The sequence below is a fragment of the Bos javanicus genome, chromosome 15 (genome assembly GCF_032452875.1).
Source record: "Bos javanicus breed banteng chromosome 15, ARS-OSU_banteng_1.0, whole genome shotgun sequence".
Taxonomy (NCBI): domain Eukaryota; kingdom Metazoa; phylum Chordata; class Mammalia; order Artiodactyla; family Bovidae; genus Bos; species Bos javanicus.
Window position 1 is genome coordinate 35,814,018 of NC_083882.1, and position 20,545 is coordinate 35,834,562.

Consider the following 20,545-nt stretch of genomic DNA (forward strand, 5'->3'; position numbering starts at 1 on the left):
GATGCCATGATCTTCGTTTTCTGAATGTTGAGCTTTAAGCCAACTTTTTCCCCTCTCCTCTTTCACTTTCATCAAGAGGCTTTTTAGTTCCTCTTCACTTTCTGCCATAAGGGTGGTGTCATCTGCACATCTGAGGTTATTGATTATTTCTCTGGACAATCTTGATTCCAGCTTGTGTTTCTTCCAGCCCAGCATTTCTCATGATGTACTCTGCATATAAGCTAAATAAGCAGGGTGACAATATACAGCCTTGACGTACTCCTTTTCCTATTTGGAACCAGTCTGTTTTTCCATGTCCAGTTCTAACTGCTGCTTCCTGACCTGCATATAGGTTTCTCAAGAGGCAGGTCAGGTGGTCTGGAATTCCCATCTCTTTTAGAATTTTCCACAGTTTATTGTGACCCACACAGTCAAAGGCTTTGGCATAGTCAATAAAGCAGAAATAGATGTTTTTCGGGAACTCTCTTGCTTTTTCCACGATCCAGAGGATGTTGGCACTTTGATCTCTGGTTCCTCTGCCTTTTCTAAAACCAGCTTGAACATCTGGAAGTTCACGGTTCACGTGTTGTTGAAGCCTGGCTTGGAGAATTTTGAGCATTACTTTAGTAGCGTGTGAGATGAGTGCAATTGTGCGGTGGTTTGAGCATTCTTTGGCATTGCCTTTCTTTGGGATTGGAATGCAAACTGACCTTTTCCAGTCCTGTGGCCACTGCTGAGTTTTCCAAATTTGCTGGCATATTGAGTGCAGCAATTTCACAGCATCATCTTTCAGGATTTGGAATAGCTCAACTGGAATTCCATCACCTCCACTAGCTTTGTTCGCAATGATGCTTTCTAAGGCCCACTTGACTTCACATTCCAGGATGTCTGGCTCTAGGTGAGTGATCACATCACTGTGGTTATCTAGGTCACGAAGCTCCTTTTTGTATAGTTTTTCTGTATATTCTTGCCACCTCTTCTTAATATCTTCTGCTTCTGTTAGGTCCATACCATTTCTGTCCTTTATCGCATTCATCTTTGCATGAAATGTTCCCTTGGTATCTCTAATTTTCTTGAAGAGATCTCTAGTCTTTCCCATTCTGTTGTTTTCCTCTATTTCTTTGCACTGATCGCTAAGGAAGGCTTTCTTATCTCTCCTTGCTATTCTTTGGAACTGTGCATTCAGATCTTTGCTATTCTTTGGAACTCTACATCAGAGGGCAGACACACTGAAACCATAATCACAGACCACTAGCCAATCTGATCACACGGACCACAGCCTTGTCTAACTCAATGAAACTAAGCCATGCCGTGTGGGGCCATCCAAGACAGGAGGGTCATGATGGAGAGGTCTGACAGAATGTGGTCCACTGGAGAAGGGATTGGCAAACCACTTCAGTAGTCTTGCCTTGAGAACCCCATGAACAGTATGAAAAGGCAAAATGATAGGATACTGAAAGAGAAACTCCCCAGGTCAGTAGGTGCCCAATATGCTACTGGAGATCAGTGGAGAAATAACTCCAGAAACAATGAAGGGATGGAGCCAAAGCAAAAAGAATACCCAGCTGTGGATGTGACTGGTGATAGAAGCAAGGTCCGATGCTGTAAAGAGCAATATTACATAGGAACCTGGAATGTTAGGTCCATGAATCAAGGCAAATTGGAAGTGGTCAAACAGGAGATGGCAAGAGTGAATGTCAACATTCTAGGAATCAGAGAACTAAAATGGACTGGACTGGGTGAATTTAACTCAGATGACCATTATATCTACTACTGGGGGCAGGAATCCCTTAGAAGAAATGGAGTAGCCATCATGGTCAACAAGAGAGTCCAAAATGCAGTACTTGGATGCAATCTCAAAAACGACAGAACGATCTCTGTTCATTTCCAAGGCAAGCCATTCAATATCATGGTAATCCGAGCCTATGCCTCAACCAGTAACGCTGAAGAAACTGAAGTTGAACAGTTCTATGAAGACCTACAAGACCTTTTAGAACTAACATCCCCAAAAGATGTCCTTTTAATTATAGGGAACTGGAATGCAAAAGTAGGAAGTCAAGAAACACCTGGAGTAACAGGCACATTTGGCCTTGGAGTACGGAATGAAGCAGGGCAAAGAGAATGCACTGGCCATAGCAAACACCCTCTTCCAACAACACAAGAGAAGACTACACATGGACATCACCATATGGTCAACAATGAAATCAGATTGATTATATTCTTTGCAGCCAAAGATGGAGAAGCTCTATACAGTCAGCAAAAACAAGACCGGGAGCTGACTGTGGCTCACATCATGAACTCCTTATTGCCAAATTCAGACTTAAATTGAAGAAAGTAGGGAAAACCACTAGACCATTCAGGTATGACCTAAATCAAATCCCTTATGATTATATAGTGGAAGTGAGAAATAGATTTAAGGGACTGGATCTGATAGAGTGCCTGATGAACTATGGATGGAGGTTTGTGACATTGTATAGGAGATAGGGATCAAGACCATGCCCATAGAAAAGAAATTCAAAAAAGCAAAATGGCTGTCTTTGGAGGCCTTACAAATAGCTGTGAAAAGAAGAGAAGCAAAAAGCAAAGGAGCTATATTCAGAGAATGCTAAATATTTTGGGTATGCATGCATAGATACATAAGGTGAAAAAAAAAATCAAGAAAATTTGGTTATGGTTAAATTCTAGAATTTAAGTTATTACAATTTTTAATAAAATTACTTTTACAATCTTTTCTTCTGAAAATTATTCATAAATGACCAGTACTCTTGCCTGGAAAATCCCATGGGCGGAGGAGCCTGGTAGGCTGCAGTCCATGGGGTCGCTAAAAGTCGGACACGACTGAGCGACTTCACTTTCACTTTTCACTTTCACGCATTAGAGAAGGAAATGGCAACCCACTCCAGTGTTCTTGCCCGGAGAATCCCAGGGACAGACGAGCCTGGTGGGCTGCCGTCTCTGGGGTCGCACAGAGTCGGACACAACTAAAGTGACACAGCAGCAGCAGCAAAACAATGATGGTCATCCTTCCTGGGCATTGAGAGTTGAAATATTTGTCCCATATTGGACACCCACTTATGGTTCTTCTCAATTCCTTTTGGTGGCATGCTCTTCTGATTCTGGCCATCTAAGTTCCCAATCTTTACTTCTTCCCACCTAACATCTCATATTTTTTCATAGACTAGTTAGTTCTTAACTATTTCTGGCTTAATATAGTTAAGTAAAAGAAACCCAAAACAAAAAACAAAGTATTAGTGAAGCTTAAGTTCTGATTCTCACTAAACACTTGTTCCGCGAACCTGATATTTAACTTTTAAGTTTTAATTCTCCATCTGCCCTAAGAGTCTTTTTGAAAGGCTGTCTTAAGAATACCAACACCTGAGAACTGCATAGTGTTTCACAACTTACAGATCACTTTTTATTTATATTCTCTCAAGCGACCATTTAATAAATAAGGACACTGAGGCAAAGAGACTAAATGACTTGCTTCCATCCTCTGCTCTTTCCACATCATACTCTGTACATGATCAAATGAGACAGGATATATACAAGTAGTTTATGAACTACAGTTATAAAATATGTAGAATTAATTTAAAATAATTGTCTAAAAAAGCAAAACTTCCCCAAATTTCCTATTAAAAGAGCAAATATCTTCAATGCCTTACATAAATAACCCTATCATCTACAATTTATAATTCTAATTTAAAAAAAAATCATGAAGTCCTTCCAGTTCTTCTTTCCAGGTCTTCCCATACAGTCAAAAGTACCTTGCTCAAGTGCTGTACTCTGAAAAGCACATGGGTGCCCATATATTCTTAGAGATTCTCCACCAGTTACTAAAGTCAACCTCCCTATTCATCCTACTTCCTAAAAGACAGCTTTCATTTCTTCACTCCAATCAAACCAATGAAACCATTTTTAAGTTGGTTTCATCCTTAATCCACTTATTATAGAACTGCAGTCAATTTACCTCCTCTTCAGTACACACTGTAGTAACTCCCAGAATTTATTTCTACAATTGTCAGCATGTTCCTAGAGTTGGATTCCATGATTTGTTACCCCCAATAAACATGAGGTGAGTGGACAAAGAAAACTGATAATCTTTTAAGTGCAGAGGCACATTAGAAACTGTTGACCACTTACATTTTATTTTCTAAACTTAGACACGTATTTTAAAATTTTAAATATGTATTATTCTTAAAATATTAAAAACACAAGCACTTAAAGATAACTCCCAATTACCAACAAAAATAAAAATATTAAAGAAACTGACTCAAAAATCACTGTCAAGGGACAAGTTACTACTGTATTGCACTAAAATATGGAATTCAGCTCAGTCGTGTCCGACACTTTACAACCCCATGAACTGCAGCACGCATTAGCAAAATTTATAGATAATGTGTTAAGGTCCGAGGACCTAATTTTGAACTGCAACTGTAACCATCGCTATTAAAAGGAATGCTTATAGGATTGGAAAAGGTCTTAAAGGTCATGTAGTTTAACCTGACCTCATCAAAAACTGTAGAGATTTAATTATTTAATCACTTTAACTTTGTTAAATTACCTAATAACGCCAAGAGTTTTCTGTCAAAATAAAACATTATTTCTTTGATTCTAGCAAAACAGGTGCCTGACATTCTAGCAATCAAGTCACAGTTAAATACCAGGAGGAAAACAGCGTAATGGTTTTTAAAACAGCACTCAGGTTACTCAAAAAGCCTAGATAAATTTCTGATAAGAACTGGCTTACCATATTAACAAGAAAATATCTCAAAGCCAGTTGTAGGGAGGAACCGTGGGCACAAATAAATCTCACTATATAACTATTCATCCTCAAATCTTTACTGATTACTTATCTTTCTGCAGAGCTAAAATCAATTTCCGTAAAGAGCCTTACTATTCTGGACCTAACTCCACCATTTACCTAACGAGGGATGGGTCTTAACGTCATCTCATTTATTACAACTGACGCACCAACAGAGTTCAATGAGTCTTTTATGTTTCGCAAAGTAAAATATTACCAAAGGCACTGAACCGCACTTCAGAAAACAAAGACCTCTACACAATCAGAAATTGACAGCGCTTTAAATAATCGAAAGTAAACTAGTTATCCTCCCTTCATCATCCTTATCAATAACCTCTCCACCTTCCCCCGCTCCCCAATTTCCCCGTCTACGTTTCCATGGCATTCGTCCATTGTATGAGGGACCTAGTTTTACGTTTACTGGTTACTGCAGTGTCCATGACACCGCGCCAAGAACTAGTACAAATACACAAAAGGCCCAGGATAAACACCATAGTTATTCATCTTTGAACTCCCAACATCTGGCACAGCAGTAAATATTTAATAGTTTACTTCAAGGAATGAATGTCCTGCTACTTAAACTGACAACTGTGGGGTGAGGGAGAAGAGCAGTACTTGACATCAAAACTGGATTCTACATCTCAACGTCTCAGGCCTCAGCACTGTGCGCCACTTCCCCCGGTACAGTTCTTCCGTTCAGTACTTTCTTGGTTTACTCTTAATAGTACAGTTAATTTTAACTGTTACCATTACGTTGCAAAAATAATCCTGGCCAGAATATCTGTCCAAATTTGCACGAACATCTCGACTATCACAGGAGGATTTTAAGCCTAAAACCAGCAGGATCTTGCCATTTCCTAGTAGAAACATCCATAAAGAAGCTTCAACAGCCCCAAAATGGGTAAACACGTACACTTGACTAAGCTCTTTCACTTCTCGACCATTCAGAATTTTCTTCCTCGATTCCCCTTCCCATGCAGGTCTCTGGCTCTTAGCGGGTAGAACTACAAACAGTTCAAGCCTAATTAAGAAAAGAGTACATTTCCCATTCTTCTGGGTCCTCCCCGCGGCCCTCCCCATTCAGGTCACCTCAAGCGCTTCCTCCGTCTTCATCCACCCTTCCCCGCCTATCCCAATCTTTGGTAGGCCGCAACCCTCCACCACTCCGCCATTGTTATTTACATCGTCGTCTGGGGAGGCTGAACGCTTCACCCCGTGCGGATGGGACTCCCTGGCAGCACTCATCGTTGCGGACACCACAACGGGAAAGGTCGAACCCACTCGCCCGTTCTCCTCAGCCGCGACGCCAGCAGCCTGCAGTCTGCCACCGGCCCAAGCAGCAGCGCCACTCCACAAGGCAGAGTCCCTTCGGGCCTTGTCCGCCACAATCGTCACTGCCGCGGGCGCTCGCTACCTTGGCGCACTCTGGGAGTTGTAGTTTCCTGGTTCACAACATACCGCCTGAGCAAAGGAGATAGATGGGTGACTAAAACTACAACTCTCAAGAAGCCCAGCGGCGCCGCCAGCGCTGTGTGGCGGGAGTGCCCTCCGAGGCTCCGCCTTCCTCGGCTAGTGGAGGTAGTTTTCCCGCGGATGGGTATGGCGGTGAGCGGCGTACGGAAGATTCGTTGCTACAGAAAGAGACCTAGCCTGGGTGTTTGCATTTCACTGTGGGACGTTGCCCCGTTTACAAATCCATTCGTTACCGATAAGCACCTGGGTTTAAATGTAATGTTTCAGGATTATAGAACCTCACGAGTAGCCTCAGCCCAAAACAAAAACCTTTCAGGGAAAAAATATGGCTCCTAGCATTTCCCCTGTGGTGCTCTCTCGCTTGTAGTCGATTTCTAAACCGGCATGGCTGCTTTTAGAAAATTCCAGATAAACATTTTCCCGCTTTCTCATTCTCAGGGGAATGAGTTCAGTATTGGTGTTAAATGCCAGTTAATTGGCCAGTATTGAAACTAGGGTCCACCTGAGGAAAATCTGTTAGCTTTTAACGCTGCTTTATGTGAAGCAGGAGTGACCCTCTTCAACCTCGCTTCTGGTATGTAGGTTTTGTACTTTGAGGGCCTTCAGAAAGTGAAGTCCATCTCTGCAAGAAAGCCCGTAGCTTTTCCTTTTAAGAAATAATTCACTTAAAGATTTGAAATGAGATTCACATCATATAAAATCAACCATTTTAGAGTGTTTAGTTGCCTGCCTGTGTGCTAAGTCGCTTCAGTCGTGTCTGACTCTTTGTAGTGGACTGTAGCCCTCTAGGCTCCTCAGTCCGTGGAATTCTCCAGGCAAGAATACTGGAGTGGGTTGCCATTTCCTTCTCCAAGAGATCTTCGTGACCCAGAAATCAAACCTGCGCCTCCTGCATTGCAGGCGGATTCTTTACTGCAGAGCCAACGGGGAAGCCTAAAGTGTATAATGAAGTATCATGTAATACATAAACAGTGTTGTGCAACCATCACCTCTACCTAGTCCTAAGACATTTTCATCACCCCCAAACGATTAAGCACCTCAATATCCACTAAGCAGTTCTTCCCCCTTCTTCCCTCTCCCCACCAACTGCTAGTTTAGTAAGAAAGAAAGCACTGAATCTAAAGTATTAATTGGGTATTGAAGTTTATTTTTTTTAATTTATTTTAATTGGAGGCTAATTACAATATTGTATTGGTTTTGCCATACATCAACATGAATCCGCCACAGGTGTACACATGTTCTCCATCCTGAACCCCCTCCCAATTCCTTCCCCATACCATCCTTCTGGGTCATCCCAGTGCACCAGTCCCGAGCATCCTGTATCATGCATCAAACCTGGACTGGCGATTCATTTCACATATGATATTATACATGTTTAAATGCCATTCTCCCAAATCATCCCACCCTCTCCCTCTCCCACAGAGTCCAAAAGACTATTCTATACATCTGTATCTCTTTTGCTGTCTCACATACAGGGTTATCGTTACCATCTTTCTAAATTCCATATATATGTGTTAGTATACTGTATTGGTGTTTTTCTTTCTGGCTTACTTCACTCTGTATAATAGGCTCCAGTTTCATCCACCTCATTAGAACTGATTCAAATGTATTCTTTTTAATGGCTGAGTAATAATCCATTGTGTATATGTACCACAGCTTTCTTTATCCATTCATCTGCTGGTGGACATCTAGATTGCTTCCATGTCCTGGCTATTATAAACAGTGCTGAAATGAACATTGGGGTACACATGTCTCTTTCACTTCTGGTTTTCTCAGTGTGTATGTCCAGCAGTGCGATTGCTGGGTCATATGGCATTTCTATTTCCAGTTTTTTAAGGAATCTCCACACTGTTCTCCATACTGGCTATACTAGTTTGCATTCCCACCAACAGTGTAAGAGGGTTCCCTTTTCTCCACACCTTCTCCAGCATTTATTTCTTACAGACTTTTGGATAGCAGCCATTCTGAATGGTGTGAAATGGTACCTCATTGTGGTTTTGATTTGCATTTCTCTGATAATGAGTGATGTCGAGCATCTTTTCATATGTTTGTTAGCCATCTGTATGTCTTCTTTGGAGAAATGTCTGTTTAGTTCTTCGGCCCATTTTTTGATTGGATCATTTTTTTTCTGGAGTTGAGCTGTAGGAGTTGCTTGTATATTTTTTAGATTAATTCTTTGTCAGTTGCTTCATTTGCTATTATTTTCTCCCATTCCAAAGGCTGTCTTTTCACCTTGCTTATAATTTCCTTTGTTGTGCAGAAGCTTTTCATTTTAATTAGGTCCCATTTGTTTATTTTTGCTTTTATTTCCAATATTCTGGGAGGTGGGTCATAGAGGATCCTGCTGTGATTTATGTCAGAGAGTGTTTTGCCTATGTTTTCCTCTAGGAATTTTATAGTTTCTGGTCTTATGTTTAGATCTTTAATCCATTTTGAGTTTATTTTTGTGTATGGTGTTAGAAAGTGTTCTAGTTTCATTCTTTTACAAGTGGTTGACCAGTTTTCTCAGCACCATTTGTTAAAGAGATTGTCTTTTCTCCATTGTATATTCTTGCCTCCTTTGTCAAAGATAAGGTGTCCATAGGTGCGTGGATTTATCTCTGGGCTTTCTATTTTGTTCCATTGGTCTATATTTCTGTCTTTGTGCCAATACCATACTGTCTTGATGACTGTGGCTTTGTGGTAGAGCCTGAATTCAGGCAGGTTGATTCCTCCTGTTCCATTCTTCTTTCTCAAGATTGCTTTGACTTTTCAAGGTTTTTTGTATTTCCATACAAATTGTGAAATTATTTGTTCTAGCTCTGTGAAAAATACCCTTGGTAGCTTGTTAGGGATTGCATTGAATCTATAGATTGCTTTGGATAGTATACTCATTTTCACTATATTGATTCTTCCGATCCACGAACACGGTATATTTCTCCATCTATTAGTGTCCTTTTTTATTTCTTTCACTAGTGTTTTATAGTTTTCTATATATAGGTCTTTTGTTTCTTTAGGTAGATATATTCCTAACTATTTTATTCTTTTTGTTGCAATGGTGAATGGAATTGTTTCCTTAATTTCTCTTTCTATTTTCTCATTATTAGTATATAGGAATGCAAGGAATTTCTGTGTGTTGACTTTATATCCTGCAACTTTACTATATTCATTGATTAGCTCTAGTAATGTTCTGGTGGAGTCTTTAGGGTTTTCTATGTAGAGGATCATGTCATCTGCACACAGGGAGAGTTTTACTTCTTCTTTTCCAATTTGGATTCCTTTTATTTCTTTTTCTGCTCTGATTGCTGTGGCCAAAACTTCCAAAACTATGTTGAATAGTCCTGGTGAAAGTGGGCACCCTTGTCTTGTTCCTGACTTTAGGGGAAATGCTTTCAATTTTTCACCATTGAGGATAATGTTTGCTGTGGGTTTGTCATATATAGCTTTTATTATGTTGAGGTATGTTCCTTCTATTCCTGCTTTCTGGAGAGTTTTTATCATAAATGGATGTTGAATTTTGTCAAAGGCTTTCTATGCATCTATTGAGATAATCATATGGCTTTTATTTTTCAATTTGTTAATGTGGTGTATTACATTGATTGATTGCGGATATTGAAGAATCCTTGCATCCCTGGAATGAAGCCCACTTGGTCATGGTGTATGATCTTTTAAATGTGTTGTTTGATTCTGATTGCTAGAATTTTGTTAAGGATTTTTGTATCTATGTTCATCAGTGATATTGGCCTGTAGTTTTCTTTTTTTGTGGGATCTTTGTCAGGTTTTGGTATTAGGGTGATGGTGGCCTCATAGAATGAGTTGGGAGTTTACCTTCCTCTGCAATTTTCTGGAAGAGTTTGAGTAGGATAGGTGTTCAGTTCAGTTCAGTCGCTCAGTTGTGTCCGACTCTTTGCGACCCCATGAATTGCAGCACGCCAGGCCTCCCTGTCTATCACCAACTCCAGGAGTTCACTGAGACTCACGTCCATCGAGTCAGTGATGCCATCCAGCCATCTCCTCCTCTGTCGTACCCTTCTCCTGCTCCCAATATTTCCCAGCATCAGAGTCTTTTCCAATGAGTCAGCTTTCTGCATGAGGTGGCCAAAGTACTGGAGTTTCAGCTTTAGCATCATTCCTTCCAAAGAAATCCCAGGGCTGATCTCCTTCAGAATGGACTGGTTGGATCTCCTTGCAGTCCAAGGGACTCTCAAGAGTCTTCTCCAACACCACACTTCAAAAGCATCAATTCTTCAGCGCTCAGCCTTCTTCACAGTCCAACTCTCACATCTATACATGACCACAGGAAAAACCATAGCCTTGACTAGACGGACCTTTGTTGGCAAAGTGATGTCTCTGCTTTTGAATATGCTATCTAGGTTGGACATAACTTTCCTTCCAAGGAGTAAGCGTCTTTTAATTTCATGGCTGCAGTCACCATCTGCAGTGATTTTGGAGCCCCCAAAAATAAAGTCTGACACTGTTTCCAATGTTTCCCCATCTATTTCCCATGAAGTGATGGGACCAGATGCCATGATCTTTGTTTTCTGTATGTTGAGCTTTAAGCCAACTTTTTCACTCTCCACTTTCACTTTCATCAAGAGGCTCTTTAGTTCCTCTTCACTTTCTGCCATAAGGGTGGTATCATCTGAACATCTGAGGTTACTGCTATTTCTCCTGGCAATCTTGATTCCAGCTTGTGCTTCTTCCTCTCCAGCGTTTCTCATGATGTACTTTGCATATAAGCTAAATAGGCAGGGTGACAATATACAGCCTTGACGTACTCCTTTTCCAATTTGGAACCAGTCTGTTGTTCCATGTCCAGTTCTAACTGCTGCTTCCTGACCTGCATATAGGTTTCTCAAGAGGCAGGTCAGGTGGTCTGGTATTCCCATCTCTTTCAGAATTTTCCACAGTTTATTGTTATCCACACAGTCAAAGGCTTTGGCATAGTCAATAAAGCAGAAATACATGTTTTTCTGGAACTCTCTTGCTTTTTTGATGATCCAGCGGATGTTGGCACTTTGATCTCTGGTTCCTCTGCCTTTTCTAAAACCAGCTTGAACATCAGGAAGTTCACGATTCACATATTTCTGAAGCCTGGCTTGGAGAATTTTGAGCATTACTTTACTAGCATGTGAGATGAGTGCAATTGTGCGGTAGTTTGAGCATTCTTTGGCATTGCCTTTCTTTGGGATTGGAATGAGCTCTTCTCTAAATTTTTGGTAGAATTCAGCTCTGACGCCCTCTGGACCTGGGCTTTTGTTCGCTGGAAGATTTCTGATTATGGTTTCAATTTCCGTACTTTTGATGGGTCTGTTGAGATTTTCTATTTCTTCCTGGTTCAGTTTTGGAAAGTTGTACTTTTCTAAGAATTTGTCCATTTCTTTCAAGTTGTCCATTTTATTGGCATATAATTGCTGATAGTAGTCTCTTATGATCCTTTGTATTTCTGTGTTTTCTGTTGTGATCTCTCTATTTTCGTTTCTAATTTTATTGATTTGATTTTTCTCCCTTTGTTTCTTGATGAATCTGGCTAATGGTTTGTCAATTTTATTTATCCTCTCGAAGAACCAGCTTTTGGCTTTTTTGATTTTTGCTATGGTCTCTTTTGTTTCTTTTGAGTTTATTTCTGCCCTAATTTTTAAGATTCCTTTCCTTCTACTAACCCTGGAGTTCTTCATTTCTTCCTTTTCTAGTTGCTTTAGGTGTAGAGTTAGGTTATTTATTTGACTTTTTTCTTGTTTCTTGAGGTATGCCTGTATTGCTATTTCCCCTTAGCACTGCTTTTACAGTGTCCCACAGGTTTTGGGTTGTTGTTTTCATTTTCATTCATTTCTATGCATATTTTGATTTTTTTAAAAATTTCTTCTGTGATTTGTTGGTTATTCAGCAGCGTGTTGTTCAGCCTCCATATGTTGGAATTTTTAATAGTTTTTCTTCTGTAATTGAGATCTAATCTTACTGCATTGTGGTCAGAAAAGATGCTTGGAATAATTTCAATTTTTCTGAATTTACCAAGGCTAGATTTATGGCCCAGGATGTGATCTATCCTGGAGAAGGTTCCGTGTACGCTTGAGAAAAAGGGGAAATTCATTGTTTTGGGGTGAAATGTCTTATAGATATCAATTAAGTCCAACTGGTCTTTTGTATCATTTAAAGTTTGTGTTTCCTTGTTAATTTTCTGTTTAGTTGATCTATCCATAGGTGTGAGTGGGGTATTAAAGTCTCCCACTATTATTGTGTTATTATTAATTTCCCCTTTCATACTTGTTAGCATTTGTCTTACATATTGCGGTGCTCCTTTGTTGGGTGCATATATATTTATAATTGTATATCTTCTTCTTGGATTGGTCCTTTGATCATTATGTAGTGTCCTTCTTTGTCTCTTTGCACAGCCTTTGTTTTAAAGTCTATTTTATCTGATATGAGTATCGCTACTCCTGCTTTCTTTTGGTCTCTATTTGCATGGAATATCTTTTTCCAGCCCTTCACTTTCAGTCTGTATGTGTCCCTTGTTTCAGGGTGGGTCTCTTGTAGACAACATATATAGGGGTCTTGTTTTTGTATCCATTCAGCCAGTCTTTGTCTTTTGGTTGGGGCAGTCAACCCATTTACATTTAAGGTAATTGTATTGGTGGGATCGGATGCCATGATCTTCAGAAAACGAAGATCATGGCATCTGGTCCCACCACTTCATGGGAAATAGATGGGAGAACAGTGGAAACAGTGTCAGACTTTATTTTTCTGGGCTCCAAAATCACTACAGATGGTGACTGCAGCCATGAAATTAAAAGACGCTTACTCCTTGGAAGGAAAGTTATGACCAACCTAGATGGCATATTCAAAAGCAGAGACATTACTTTGCCAACAAAGGTCCATCTAGTCAAGGCTATGGTTTTTCCTGTGGTCATGTATGGATGTGAGAGTTGGACTGTGAAGAAGGCTGAGCGCTGAAGAATTGATGCTTTTGAGGTGTGGTGTTGGAGAAGACTCTTAAGAGTCCCTTGGACTGCAAGGAAATCCAACCAGTCCATTCTGAAGGAGATCAGCCCTGGGATTTCTTTGGAAGGAATGATGCTAAAGCTGAAACTCCAGTACTTTGGACACCTCATGCGAAGAGTTGACTCATTGGAAAAGACTCTGATGCTGGGAGGGATTGAGGGCAGGAGGAGAAGGGTACGACAGAGGAGGAGATGGCTGGATGGCATCACTGACTCGATGGACGTGAGTCTGAGTGAACTCCGGGAGTTGGTGATGGACAGGGAGGCCTGGCGTGCTGCGATTCATGGGGTCGCAAAGAGTTGGACACGACTGAGCGACTGATCTGATCTGATCTGATTGATAAGTAGGAACCCATTGTCATTTACTTTATTATTCTGGGTTCAAGTTTATACACCTTTTTGTGTTTCCTGTCTAGAGAAGATCCTTTAACATTTGTTGGAGAGCTGGTTTGGTGGTGCTGAATTCTCTCCGCTTTTGCTTGTCTGTAAAGCTTTTGGTTTCTCCTTCATATTTGAATGTGATCCTTGCTGGGTATAGTAATCTGGGCTGTAGGTTATTTTCTTTCATCACTTTAAGTATGTCCTGCCATTCCCTCCTGGCCTGAAGAGTTTCTACTGAAACATCAGCTGTTATCCTTATGGGAATCCCCTTGTGTGTTATTTGTTGTTTTTCCCTTGATGCTGTTAATATTTGTTCTTTGTGTTTGATCTTTGTTAACTTGATTAATATGTGTCTTGGTGTGTTTCACTGTTTATCCTGTTTGGGACTCTCTGAGTTTCTTAGACTTGGATGATTATTTCCTTCCCCATTTTAGGGAAGTTTTCAACTATTATCTCCTCAAGTATTTTCTCATGGTCTTTCTTTTTTGTCTTCTTCTTCTGGGACTCCTATGATTCAAATGTTGGGGCGTTTAACATTGTCCCAGAGGTCTCTGAGATTGTCCTGTTTGGGTTTATCCTGTTTGGGACTCTCTGAGTTTCTTAGACTTGGGTGATTGTTTCCTTCCCCATTTTAGGGAAGTTTTCAACTATTATCTCCTCAAGTATTTTCTCATGGTCTTTCTTTTTGTCTTGTTCTTCTGGGACTCCTATGATTCAAATGTTGGGGCATTTAACATTGTCCCAGAGGTCTCTGAGATTGTCCTCATTTTAATTTGTTTTTCTTTTTTCCTCTCTGATTCACTTATTTCTACCATTCCATCTTCTACCTCACTAATCCTATCTTCTGACTCCGTTATTCTACTGTTGGTTCCCTCCTGAGTGTTTATGATCTCATTTATTGCATTATTCATTATATATTGACTTTTTTATTTCTTCTAGGTCCTTGTTAAACCTTTCTTGCACCTTCTCAATCCTTGTCTCCAGGCTATTTATCTCTGATTCCATTTTGTTTTCAAGATTTTGGATCATTTTCACTATCATCATTCAGAATTCTTTATCAGGTAGATTCCCTAACTCTTCTACTTTTGTTTGGTTTGGTGGGCATTTATCCTGTCACTTTACCTGCTGGGTATTCCTCTGTCTCTTCTTCTTGTTTATATTGGTGTGTTTGGGGTGGCCTTTCTGTATTCTGGCAGTTTGTGGAGTTCTCTTTATTGTGGATTTTCCTCGCTGTGGGTGGGGTTGTACGGGTGGCTTGTCAAGGTTTCCTGGTTAGGGAAGCTTGTGTCGGTGTTCTGGTGGGTGGAGCTGGATTTCTTCTCTCTGGAGTGCAATGAAGTGTCCAGTAATGAGTTAGGAGATGTCAACCGGTTTGGAGTGACTTTGGGCAGCCTGTATATTGAAGCTCAGGGCTGTATTCCTGTGTTGCTGGAGAATTTGCGTGGTATGTCTTGCTCTGGAACTTCTTGGCCCTTGGGTGGTGCTTGGTTTCAGTGCAGGTATGGAGGTCTTTGATGAGCTCCTGTTGATTAATGTTCCCTGGAGTCAGGAGTTCTCTGGTGTTCTCAGGATTTGGACTTAAGCCTCCTGCTTCTGGTTTTCAGTCTTATTTTTACAGTAGCCTGAAGACTTCTCCATCTATACAGCACTGTTGATAAAACATGTAGGTTAAAGATGAAAAGTTTCTCCACAGTGAGGGACACCCAGAGAGGTTCACAGAGTTACATGGACAAGAGAAAAGGGAGGAGGGAGATAGAGGTGACCCAAATGAGATGAGGTGGAATCAAAAGAGGAGAGAGCAAGCTAGCCAGTAATCACTTCCTTATGTGTGCTCCACAGTCTGGACTGCTCAGAGATGTTCACGGAGTTATACAGAGAAGAGAAGAGGGAGGAAGGAGACAGAGGTGGCCAGGAGGATAAAAGGGGGAATCAAAAGGAGAGAGACAGATCCAGCCAGTAATCAGTTCCCTAAGTGTTCTCCACCGTCCGGAACACACAAAGAGATTCACAGAGTTGGGTAGAGAAGAGAAGGGGAAGGGAGGAGATAGAGACGACCTGATGGAGAAAAAGGAGAGTCCAAAGGGGGAGAGAGCAGTCAAGCCAGTAATCTCACTCCCAAGTAAAAATGGGTACTGAAGATTGGGTTCTTAAAGTACAAAATTGATTACAAATACCAAAAAGCAAAGATTAAAAATCTAGAGTAGAGGCTGGATTTTCAAAAATACAATATTAAAGAAAAGGAAAACAAAACAAAACAAAGTCACAAAAATTATAAAATATATATATATATATATATATGAAGTTTGCTTTTAAAAAATAGGGTCTCTCTCTCTCTTTTATTTATTTATTTATTTATTTGCAAAGTAATCAGATCAGATCAGTCACTCAGTCGTGTCCAACTCTTTGTGACCCCATGAGTCACAGCACGCCAGGCCTCCCTGTCCATCACCAACTCCCGGAGTTCACTCAGACTCACATCCATCGAGTCAGTGATGCCATCCAGCCATCTCATCCTCTATCGTCCCCTTCTCCTCTTGCCCCCAATCCCTCCCAGCATCAGAGTCTTTTCCAATGAGTCAACTCTTCGCATGAGGTGGCCAAAGTATTGGAGTTTCAGCTTTAGCATCATTCCTTCCAAAGAAGTCCCAGGGCTGGTCTCCTTCAGAATGAACTGGTTGGATCTCCTTGCAGTCCAAGGGACTCTCAAGAGTCTTCTCCAACACCACACCTCAAAAGCATCAATTCTTCAGCGCTCAGCCTTCTTCACAGTCCAACTCTCACATCCATAAATGACCACAGGAAAAACCATAGCCTTGACTAGATGGACCTTTGTTGGCAAAGTAATGACTCTGCTTTTGAATATGCTGTCTAGGTTGGTCATAACTTTCCTTCCAAGGAGTAAGCGTCTTTTAATTTCATGGCTGCAGTCACCATCTGTGGTGATTTTGGAGCCCAGAAAAATAAAGTCTGACACTGTTTCCACTGTTTCTCCATCTATTTCCCATGAAGTGATGGGACCGGATGCCATGATCTTCGTTTTCTGAATGTTGAGCTTTAAGCCAACTTTTTCTCTCCACTTTCACTTTCATCAAGAGGCTTTTGAGTTCCTCTTCACTTTCTGCCATAAGGGTGGTGTCATCTGCATATCTGAGGTTATTGATATTTCTCCCGGCAACCTTGATTCCAGCTTGTGTTTCTTCCAGTCCAGTGTTTCTCATGATGTACTCTGCATAGAAGTTAAATAAACAGGGTGACAATATACAACCTTGACATACTCCTTTTCCTATTTGGAACCAGTCTGTTGTTCCATGTCCAGTTCTAACTGTTGCTTCCTGACCTGCATACAAATTTAATAGTAGGTTATAAAAATGAAAATTAAAGCAGTAATAGAGGACGCAAAAATTTTTTTTTAATTAAAAAAATAAGGAATGATAGTAAAAATGGTAAAAATATATCTAGGACTTTCTCTGGTGTTGTTGTGGGCAGTGTGGGGTCAGTTCATTTTCGGATAGTTCCTTGATCCGGCTTATATTTCTCAAGATCTATAGGCCCCTTTCTATGTAGTTGGTACTAACTACAGGGTTTTAATCTATTGCACCTGTCACTTCCAAGGAGGTTCCCTCTATTTTAGCTTCTTCTGCTTGCTGGTCTCTTCAGTGTCTAATTTCCGCCCTGTCTCAAGGGGGTGGTGGTGGACACTTTTTTAGGCTCAGTTGGGGAGGGAGGGAAGCTGCAAACAAATAACACTGGCATGTGCTTGCAGTGTCTTGGCCACATTGGGTTTGCCCCCACTCGCGGTGTGTGTGCTTTCCCTGTCAACACTGCTTATGCTCTAGGTTGCTCTGCTGGAAACTGTATGAGGCCAGCCCTGGGTTGTATGCACTTCCCAGGTCTAAGCCGCTTAGGTTCAGGTACTCCGGTAGTCCTCAGAGCTGCAGACTCAGTTGGGCCTGCCTTTTGTGCCTTTCCCAGGTCGGAGCAGCTCAGGTGACCAGGTGTTTGGCGAGAGTGGTCGCTGCGACTTATTGCCTCCATTGTCCCTGCTGCTTGGTTTTCTGGGTGTACAACCGGCGCACCTTCTCAGGCGGATGTTGACCCTCCAGAATCCCAAGAAGTCTTAGTTAGCAACAAAGTCTGCTTGCAGTTTGATAGATAATGCCTCTCTGGGGCTGCAATTGCCCCCTTTCGGCTCTGGCTGCCTGTCACTGGAGGGGGATGGCCTGCAGCCGGCTAGCTCTTCTCATTCCTTTGTTCTGTGAGTGAGCCTGGCAGTGTCTTAGGTTAGGGCTTTTCCCTTAGCTCTAGTCAGTCCGTTGTTCTGTGAGCGGGCCTGGTGGTGTCTTAGGTTAGGGCTTTTCGTGTGGTAGCTATCCCACAGTCTGGTTTGCTAACCTAAGTTAGTTCCCTCAGATTGCCCTCGGGGCCTTCAGGCCCGGTCCTTACTCTAAGCAATGCAGCCCGCGCCTCCCTGCCCAGCCCCCACTTGCTAGTGGCGGATGCAGACCTCTGGGCTGCTTCTCCGCTGGGGGAGTTACCATTGGGTATGGAATCTATGGGTTTTAATTGTTTATTTTTCCTCCCAGTTATGTTGCCTTCTGTGGTTCCAAGGTTCGCCACAGACTCAGCAGTGAGAGTGTTTCCTGGTATTTGAACACTTCTCTCTTTTTTAAGACTCCCTTCCCAGGATGGAGCTCCATCCCTACCTCTTTTGTCTCTCTTTTTGTCTTTTATGTTTTTTCCTACCTCCTTTTGAAGACAATGGGCTGCTTTTCTGGGTGCCTGATGTCCTCTGCCGGCATTCAGAAGTTGTTTTGTGGAATGTACTCAGCTTTCAAATGTTCTTTTGATGAATTTGTGGGGGAGAAAGTGATCTCTCCATCCTATTCCTCCACCATCTTAGGACCACCTCCGGTATTGGAGTTTAATTCATGGAGTAGCAAGGTATCTGAATTTTTTTTAACTAGGCCAGAACCTGGCTGAACCTGAACTTCTTTTTCCTTACTTATTCTGAAGCTTTCTTACCTTGTTCAGAATTTTAATTTTGTTTGAAAACCAAAGTCAGTACGTACGGTCTGTACAGACAATACAGACTGAAAGTGCAATTTGGTATTGAGTGCAGCCTATTAAGCTGCTTAGCTATTAGCTTCTGAGCTCAGCAATTACTCTAATTTGACTGCCTGTGTGGTCCTATTACTTTCCTAAATTTCTGATGATCACTGAACCTTTTATAGAACTATGACTAGTAGAAGACAGTTCTTTAATTTATACAGTATTTGAATTTTACTCCTTTATTTTGGAAGCAAGGGAGTAACAATTATAATTAGGAAATATTTTTTAAAATCTAACTGTGACATCCTATTTTATAACCAAGCAAGGGCAGCTTTATCAACTAGTTCTGTGGTAAAAATAAACCTTAAATCAAGGAGGAGAAGAGTAAAATCAAGAGGAGGAAAGGTATTTTGGGGAAGTGGTTGCTTGCTTTTAACTATGAAATTATTTATAACATTTTGTCTAACTTTATGATTCTATAAAATGTTTATAAGTTTAACTACAATGAAATACAATTAAATTAGAGAATTTTCTAGGATGGGCTACAGCTCACACTCGAAGGTTTTAACAGACTGTAGTATATATAATTTAAAACCTTTAGTTTTGTTATTAGTAAATAGGATGGCTGAGTCGGTAATTTAGATTGCTAAAAGAATTCTGAAGTAAAAAAAAGAACTATCAGTAATGTTGGAGAAAGTCCAGAAAAGGTTAATGATCTAGTGACATGTCTTTTATTTCATCCCCAGAATTGTTGGTACATGGATGGCTAAATCTTCAAGTTACCATAAAACAAGATTAAAAGCCAACAAATAACAAAGGAGGTAGTAAAGACTGGATCATTTTATCAGATTCCACTCAGTTTCATCTATAGAAGGCTATAGGTAAGGATGAAATTACACAGTGTAATAGAAATGCATATGTGGTAGAAAAACTTAGTAATACTCTTCTTCCTAGTTTTGAAAAACAAGAAGAAGATGCTCTAAAATACCTTCTTCAAGACTGGGGCTGTTCTGTATTTTGTTTGTTTGTTTGTTTGTTTCTGTATCTTCTAGAACGACGCCTGCCACAGGATAGTTAGTAAGTATTTTTTTTAATTAATATAGGAAATATGAAATTATACAATGCAACAGGGTGACATCTCATATAAAGCCCAGAAACTCTGCAATGTCCTTCTTTCTTGGATAGTAAAGACAAGGAGAGGAGATCTTGTTACTAAAAGGATTTTGAAATAATTGTCCTAATTAAAGAGACCATGCTTTCCTCATTTTTATATACTCAATGCTTAACATGTAGTAGGCATTCAAAAATGTTTGTTGAGTGCATACATTGATATCCCTCAACAAAGAGGAGTCATAACTGAGCATAGATAACAATGTAAATAAAAATACAAGAGATCTGCTCTTTTACCTGAGACTAAAAAAAAATTTCTGGAGCCATTATTTTGACTATTATTCATTGACTATCCATTATGCACTGTATACTTTCCTAGGTACTGATCTCAAAGCTTCACAACAATTTGCAAGAAGTTTTATTCTATAGATAAGAAAAGTTAAATACCTGCTCATAATCATATAGCCAATGAGAGAGTGGCTAAGCTGCGATTAAGTCCTTAAGTCTGTGAAACTCCCAAAACCCATGCACTTTCCACTGTGCCAGTATAATTCAACAATTTATATAGAGTGCTTAGTATGTGTCAGGCAGTGTACTAAATTTCTGGAAAACCAGAATAAATAATGAGTAATCCTTTACCTAGAGGAGTTTACAGCTTGGTGGGGGAGAATGATTAAGTAGCACCAGTAAGTTACAGATAAAATGTTCTGGAAGCAGTTCATTTTACCTGAGGGAAATGGGGGAAATTCTTCCCCCAAAGTTTTTGAGCTAGGCC

At 40.6% G+C, this 20,545-nt stretch overlaps 2 protein-coding genes across 2 annotated transcripts in view; one reads left to right on the plus strand and one right to left on the minus strand.

Annotated features, from left to right (window-relative positions):
• The window catches only part of C15H11orf58 (chromosome 15 C11orf58 homolog), a 28,788-nt gene extending 22,442 nt beyond the window's left edge, over nt 1–6,346 (minus strand). Inside the window, exon 1 of the mRNA XM_061440714.1 lies at nt 5,963–6,346. Within this exon, the coding sequence (XP_061296698.1) occupies nt 5,963–6,025 (63 nt within the window). The 5' untranslated portion in view covers nt 6,026–6,346. The remainder of the gene's footprint in view (nt 1–5,962) is intronic.
• SOX6 (SRY-box transcription factor 6) overlaps nt 5,280–20,545 on the plus strand; it is an 843,047-nt gene continuing 827,781 nt past the window's right edge. The window contains exons 1-2 of the mRNA XM_061440698.1: nt 5,280–5,461; nt 19,407–19,541. The gene's annotated coding sequence lies outside the window, so the exon portion shown is untranslated. The remainder of the gene's footprint in view (nt 5,462–19,406; nt 19,542–20,545) is intronic.